General features: G+C 50.4%; 1 protein-coding gene across 3 annotated transcripts in view; it reads right to left on the bottom strand.

Moving 5' to 3' along the window:
• The window catches only part of AKIP1 (A-kinase interacting protein 1), a 6349-nt gene extending 1219 nt beyond the window's left edge, over window positions 1-5130 (bottom strand). The window contains exons 1-4 of one of the 3 annotated variants that reach the window (XM_069968027.1): window positions 5068-5130; window positions 4612-4830; window positions 608-685; window positions 1-97 (exon numbers count right to left, since the gene is read on the bottom strand). The exon at window positions 1-97 is cut by the window's left edge and continues 17 nt beyond it. In XM_069968027.1, coding sequence (XP_069824128.1) covers window positions 1-97; window positions 608-685; window positions 4612-4830; window positions 5068-5112 — 439 coding nt within the window. In that variant the 5' untranslated portion in view covers window positions 5113-5130. Of the gene's footprint in view, window positions 98-607; window positions 686-4611; window positions 4831-4932; window positions 4994-5067 lie in introns of those variants that run through there. The other 2 variants (XM_069968028.1, XM_069968026.1) reach the window with 2 other exon arrangements.
• Between the last annotated feature and the right edge of the window lie 2761 nt (window positions 5131-7891).

Genomic DNA, 7891 nt, shown 5'->3' with positions numbered 1-7891 from the left:
TCACGGGCCCTCGCTGGAGTTTTGCACAGTGAAATCTGGAGATGTGCTGGGTTTCTCTTATGCTCCTCCTCTGTGCTGGGATACGGCTGTGATACCTCTAGGAGATGAAGAAGAATACTGTGATACCTATGTACCGCAGGAGTATGTGCGGGCAGGAATCATCATGTCACATATGCCGTATACTCCATATATCATATGATGGGTTATCAAGGATTATAAAAACTTGCCTCATTTTTTTCTACAAAACAGCGCCAGCCCTGTGCTAAGGTTGTGCGTGGTATTACAACTCATCGCCATTGAATGGAATTCAGCTGCTGTACCTACATAACATATGTAACATATCACCCCAGGCTCCTGCAGGCTATTCTGCTGGAGCAAGACTACAACTCCCAGCATGCCCTGACCAACCTGAGGCTCTCTCGCTGAAGCAAGACTACAACTTCCAGCATGCATCATACAGCCTTGAGCTATAGAGCTACAGCTTAAGGATCACTGGTGTAAACATGTGATGTGGAGGGGGCACAGTCCCCAGGACAAGATATCCATGTTTATAATAGTGTAAATAATATGACAAATGGGAGGAGTTTCCGTGTGATGTCATCATTACCTCACATAATTCCGTGGTCTGGTGCATGAATTGTGACAATGTGCTGAAGGCCTCGTCTAAGCTCGCTGGACGCTCCTCCTGTACAGGGCAACAAAGGAGACACTTAGGACCATAAAACGCAGCCATGCTACACACACACACACACACACACACACACACACACACACACACACACACACTGCACTATGCATATACACTGACCTGTGGGGTCTCCTCTCCAGGACGGACCCCTGTACCCCGGTCACTATGTATATACACTGACCTGCTGGGTCTCCTCTCCAGGACGGACCCCTGTACCCCGGTCACTATGTATATACACTGACCTGATGGGTCTCATCTCCAGGACGGACCCCCGTACCCCGGTCACTATGTATATACACTGACCTGTGGGGTCTCCTCTCCAGGACGGACCCCCATACCCCGGTCACTATGTATATACACTGACCTGTGGGGTCTCCTCACCAGGACGGACCCCAGTCACTATGTATATACACTGACCTGCTGGGTCTCCTCTCCAGGATGGACCCCCATACCCCAGTCACTATGTATATACACTGACCTGCTAGGTCCCCTCTCCAGGACGGACCCCCATACCCCAGTCACTATGTATATACACTGACCTGCTGGGTCTCCTCTCCAGGACGGACCCCCATACCCCAGTCACTATGTATATACACTGACCTGCTGGGTCTCCTCTCCAGGACGGACCCCTGTACCTCGGTCACTATGTATATACACTGACCTGCTGGGTCTCCTCCCCAGGACGGACCCCTGTACCCCGGTCACTATGCATATACACTGACCTGTGGGGTCTCCTCTCCAGGACGGACCCCCGTACCCCGGTCACTATGTATATACACTGACCTACTGGGTCTCCTCTCCAGGACGGACCCCCGTACCCCGGTCACTATGTATATACACTGACCTGTGGGGTCTCCTCTCCAGGACGGACCCCCATACTCCGGTCACTATGTATATACACTGACCTGTGGGGTCTCCTCTCCAGGACGGACCCCCGTACCCCAGTCACTATGCATATACACTGACCTGCTGGGTCTCCTCTCCAGGACGGACCCCCATACCCCGGTCACTATGTATATACACTGACCTGCCGGGTCTCCTCTCCAGGACGGACCCCTGTACCCCGGTCAATATGTATATACACTGACCTGCCGGGTCTCCTCTCCGGGACAGACCCCTGTACCCCAGTCACTATGCATATACACTGACCTGCGGGGTCTCCTCTCCAGGACGGACCCCTGTACCCCGGTCACTATGTATATGTATGTGGGGGGTTATACACTGACCTGTGGGGTCTCCTCTCCAGGACGGACCCCTGTACCCTGGTCACTATGTATATACACTGACCTGCGGGGTCCCCTCTCCAGGACGGACCCCCGTACCCCGGTCACTATGTATATACACTGACCTGCTGGGTCTCCTCTCCAGGACGGACCCCCATACCCCAGTCACTATGTATATACACTGACCTGTGGGGTCTCCTCTCCAGGACGGACCCCCGTACTCCGGTCACTATGTATATACACTGACCTGTGGGGTCTCCTCTCCAGGACGGACCCCCATACCCCAGTCACTATGTATATACACTGACCTGCTGGGTCTCCTCTCCAGGACGGACCCCCCATACCCCGGTCACTATGTATATACACTGACCTGTGGGGTCTCCTCTCCAGGACGGACCCCCGTACCCCGGTCACTATGTATATGTATGTGGGGGGTTATACACTGACCTGCTGGGTCTCCTCTCCAGGACGGACCCCTGTACCCCGGTCACTATGCATATACACTGACCTGTGGGGTCTCCTCTCCAGGACGGACCCCTGTACCCCGGTCACTATGTATATACACTGACCTGCAGGGTCTCCTCTCCAGGACGGACCCCCGTACCCCGGTCACTATGTATATACACTGACCTACTGGGTCTCCTCTCCAGGACGGACCCCCGTACCCCAGTCACTATGCATATACACTGACCTGCTGGGTCTCCTCTCCAGGACGGACCCCCATACCCCGGTCACTATGTATATACACTGACCTGCCGGGTCTCCTCTCCAGGACGGACCCCAGTCACTATGTATATACTGGGTCTCCTCTCCGGGACAGACCCCTGTACCTCGGTCACTATGTATATACACTGACCTGCTGGGTCTCCTCTCCAGGACGGACCCCCATACCCCGGTCACTATGTATATACAATGACCTGCCGGGTCTCCTCTCCAGGACGGACCCCTGTACCCCGGTCAATATGTATATACACTGACCTGCTGGGTCTCCTCTCCGGGACAGACCCCTGTACCCCGGTCACTATGCATATACACTGACCTGCTGGGTCTCCTCTCCAGGATGGACCTCTGTACCTCGGTCATTATGTATATACACTGACCTGCTGGGTCTCCTCTCCAGGACGGACCCCTGTACCCCGGTCACTATGTATATGTATGTGGGGGGTTATACACTGACCTGTGGGGTCTCCTCTCCAGGACGGACCCCTGTACCCTGGTCACTATGTATATACACTGACCTGCTGGGTCTCCTCTCCAGGACGGACCCCTGTACCCCGGTCAATATGTATATACACTGACCTGCTGGGTCTCCTCTCCGGGACAGACCCCTGTACCCCGGTCACTATGCATATACACTGACCTGCTGGGTCTCCTCTCCAGGATGGACCTCTGTACCTCGGTCATTATGTATATACACTGACCTGCTGGGTCTCCTCTCCAGGACGGACCCCTGTACCCCGGTCACTATGTATATGTATGTGGGGGGTTATACACTGACCTGTGGGGTCTCCTCTCCAGGACGGACCCCTGTACCCTGGTCACTATGTATATACACTGACCTGCAGGGTCTCCTCTCCAGGACGGACCTCCATACCCCGGTCACTATGTATATACACTGACCTGTGGGGTCTCCTCTCCAGGATGGACCCCTGTACCCCGGTCACTATATATATACACTGACCTGCAGGGTCTCCTCTCCAGGACGGACCCCCATACCCCGGTCACTATGTATATACATTGACCTGCTGGGTCTCCTCTCCAGGACGGACCCCCATACTCCGGTCACTATGTATATACACTGACCTGCTGGGTCTCCTCTCCAGGACGGACCCCCGTACTCCGGTCACTATGTATATACTGGGTCTCATCTCCGGGACAGACCCCTGTACCCCGGTCACTATGTATATACACTGACCTGCTGGGTCTCCTCTCCAGGACGGACCCCCATACCCCGGTCACTAAGTATATACACTGACCTGTGGGGTCTCCTCTCCAGGACGGATCCCTGTACCCCGGTCACTATGTATATACACTGACCTGTGGGGTCTCCTCTCCAGGACGGACCCCCATACCCCAGTCACTATGTATATACACTGACCTGTGGGGTCTCCTCTCCAGGACGGACCCCCATACCCCGGTCACTATGTATATACACTGACCTGTGGGGTCTCCTCTCCAGGACGGATCCCTGTACCCCGGTCACTATGTATATACACTGACCTGTGGGGTCTCCTCTCCAGGACGGACCCCTGTACCCCGGTCACTATGTATATACACTGACCTGCTGGGTCTCCTCTCCAGGACAGACCCCTGTACCCCGGTCACTATGTATATACACTGACCTGTGGGGTCTCCTCTCCAGGACGGACCCCTGTACCTCGGTCACTATGTATATACACTGACCTGTGGGGTCTCCTCTCCAGGACGGACCCCCGTACCCCGGTCACTATGTATATACACTGACCTGTGGGGTCTCCTCTCCAGGACGGATCCCTGTACCCCGGTCACTATGTATATACACTGACCTGTGGGGTCTCCTCTCCAGGACGGATCCCTGTACCCCGGTCACTATGTATATACACTGACCTGTGGGGTCTCCTCTCCAGGACGGACCCCAGTCACTATGTATATACACTGACCTGTGGGGTCTCCTCTCCAGGACGGACCCCCATACCTCGGTCACTATGTATATACACTGACCTGTGGGGTCTCCTCTCCAGGACGGACCCCCATACCCCGGTCACTATGGATACATGTAGACCACCAGTCCACGTCCCGGCGTCTCGCCCGCTCCAGCAGCTCTCGGCCCAGCTCGGCCGATCTCCTCAGGGAATCCTCCATCCACACGTCAGCCGCCTCCATTGTATCTATGGATGATGAGATGGGAGGACGGAGTGAGCGGCCACTGCTGGAAACAGCCTGTAAGATACACGGAGAGTGTGTGAATCTATAAGGACAGGAGATTAGAGAGGTCTCAGGGCCAATGTGACAGACAACCAATGGCTGCACAAGGGGATCTACCTCACACCTCTGATCTCCTCATATAACTGCTATTACGTCAGACTTAGAAAGATACAGCCCCGTGATGTCACGTGATTCACACACCGAAACAACACGTCACACAATAAAAAGCCTCCTACATCACTGCACAGTTACCTCCTGCATAGTGACGTCACCGCTCCGTGTCCCGCTCTGCGCCATGCACTGCCTGCCGGGAGGCACGCCCTAATGCTCAGCTGTGGTGTCACGTGGTTGAAGCGCCGCCGCGGTGCCTGCCGGGTGCTGTAGTTCTGAAGCGGTGACCGTGACTGAAAGAAAAGGCGGGAAGAGAATTCGCTGCTCCTCCTCCTCCTCCTCACAGTGTAGGGTGATAGCGACCCAGTAAGGGTGCCTATGTATGGGGGGTATATACAGCATATGAGATGTGTGTAATAGTGTATGTATGAGGGGTATATACAGTATATTATATGTAATGGTGTCTGTGTATACAGTGTATGTATGAGGGGTATATACAGTATATTATGTAATGGTGTCTGTGTATACAGTGTATGAGGGGTATATACAGTATATATGTATGTAATGGTGTCTGTGTATACAGTGTATGTATGAGGGGTATATACAGTATATTATATGTAATGGTGTCTGTGTATACAGTGTATGTATGAGGGGTATATACAGTATATATGTATGTAATGGTGTCTGTGTATACAGTGTATGTATGAGGGGTATATACAGTATATATGTATGTAATGGTGTCTGTGTATACAGTGTATGTATGAGGGGTATATACAGTATATATGTATGTAATGGTGTCTGTGTATACAGTGTATGTATGAGGGGTATATACAGTATATATGTATGTAATGGTGTCTGTGTATACAGTGTATGAGGGGTATATACAGTATATATGTATGTAATGGTGTCTGTGTATACAGTGTATGAGGGGTATATACAGTATATATGTATGTAATGGTGTCTGTGTATACAGTGTATGAGGGGTATATACATCCACCATACACTACCGTTCAAAAGGTTGGGGTCCCCCAAACAATTTAGTGATTTCCATGAAAAGTCACACTTCTTCACCACCAGACGTTGTGAAATGAATAGAAAATAGAGCCAAGACATTGACAAGGTTAGAAATACTGATTTGTATGTGAAATAACATTGTTCTTCCATCACACTTTGCTTCCGTCCCAGAATCCTCCTTGTGCACCAATTCCAGCATTGCCCACCTTTGGCATTCTAGCTATTAGTCTGTTGGGGTAAGCTGGAGAAATTGCCCCCCACGCTTCTAGAAGCAGCTCCCACAAGTTGGATTGGTTGGATGGGCACTTCTGGCGTACCATACGGTCCAGCTGCTCCCACAATGGGGTGGTGATCTGGTGACTGCGCTGGCCACTCCATTACCTATGATAGAATACCAGCTGCTGCTTCTGCTGGAAATAATTCTTGCACAATTTGGAGGTGTTTAGGGTCATTGTCCTGTTGTAGGATGAAATTGGCTCCAACCAAGCGCTGTCCACTGGGTATGGCATGGCGGTGCAGAGTGATGGCCTTCCTTATTCACAATCCCTATTACCCTGTACAAATCTCCCACCTTACCAGCACCAACCCCAGACCATCACATGACCTCCACCATGTATAACAGATGGCGTCAGGCATTCTTCCAGCATCTTCTCATTTCTTCTGCGTCTCACAAACGTTCTTCTTTGTCATCCAAACTCCTCAAACTTGGATTCATCCATCGTCCACAACACTTTTTTCCAGTCTTCCTCTGTCCAATGTCTGTGTTCTTTTGCCCATCTTAATCTTTTCCTTTATTGGCCAGTCTCAGATATGGCTTTTTCTTTGCCACTCTGCCCTGAAGCCCAAAATCCGGCAGCCACCTCTTCACTGTAGATGGTGACACTGCGGGTACTATGTAATGAAGATGCCAGTTGGGGACCTGTGAGGCGTCTGTTTCTCAGATTAGAGACTCTAATGGGCTTATCTTCTTGCTTAGTTGTGCAACGTGGCCTCCCACTTCTTTTTCTACTCTGGTTAGAGCCTGTTTGTGCTGTCCTCTGAAAGGAGTAGTACACACCGTTGTAGGAAATCTTCAATTTCTTAGCAATTTCTGGCATGGAATAGCCTTCATTTCTAAGAACAAGAATAGACTGTCGAGTTTCAGATGAAAGTTCTCTTTTTCTGGCCATTTTGAGCGTTTAATTGACCCCACAAATGTGATGCTCCAGAAACACAATCTGCTCAAAGGAAGGTCAGTTTTGTAGCTTCTGTAACCAGCTAGACTGTTTTCAGATGTGTGAACATGATTGCACAAGGGTTTTCTAATCATCAATTATCCTTCTGAGCCAATGAGCAAACACATTGTACCATTAGAAGACTGGAGTGATATGGTACTTTTACACGGAACGATAATTCGCCCGATCACACAATTAACGATTTAGAATGAACAATGTTTTTTTCATAACAATCAGCGTTTACACAGAACGATACATCGTACGGAAAAATCGTTTCGCGATCGCTTAAGCCTATCTCATACATAGGTGAAATCGTTGAAAGACTGTTAACATGGAACAATCTGCAAATTTTTTGCGAACGATCAACGACGATTTGAGAAGTTGTTGAAAGATCAAAATTAACGATTTCTCGCTCGTCGATTGATCGTTTGCTGCGTTTACACGTACGATTATCGTTCGAATTCGACCGTTATCGTGCAAATTAGAACGATAAATCGTTCCGTGTAAAACCACCAATAGTTGCTGGGCCTCTATACACCTATGTAGATTTTGCACCAAACACCAGACATTTGCAGCTAGAATAGTCAGTTACCACATTAGCAATGTATAGAGGGGATTGGTTTAAAGTTAGGACTAGTGTAAAGTTATCTTCATTGAAAAGTACAGCGCTTCTCCTTCAAAAATAAGGACATTTCAGTGTGACTCCAAACATTTGAATGGTAGTGTATGTAATGGTG

This window comes from Dendropsophus ebraccatus, chromosome 4, assembly GCF_027789765.1.
Source record: "Dendropsophus ebraccatus isolate aDenEbr1 chromosome 4, aDenEbr1.pat, whole genome shotgun sequence".
NCBI classification, from domain to species: domain Eukaryota; kingdom Metazoa; phylum Chordata; class Amphibia; order Anura; family Hylidae; genus Dendropsophus; species Dendropsophus ebraccatus.
The sequence above is the reverse complement of the archived record's forward strand: the minus strand, read 5'-3'. Positions and strand labels throughout refer to the sequence as shown.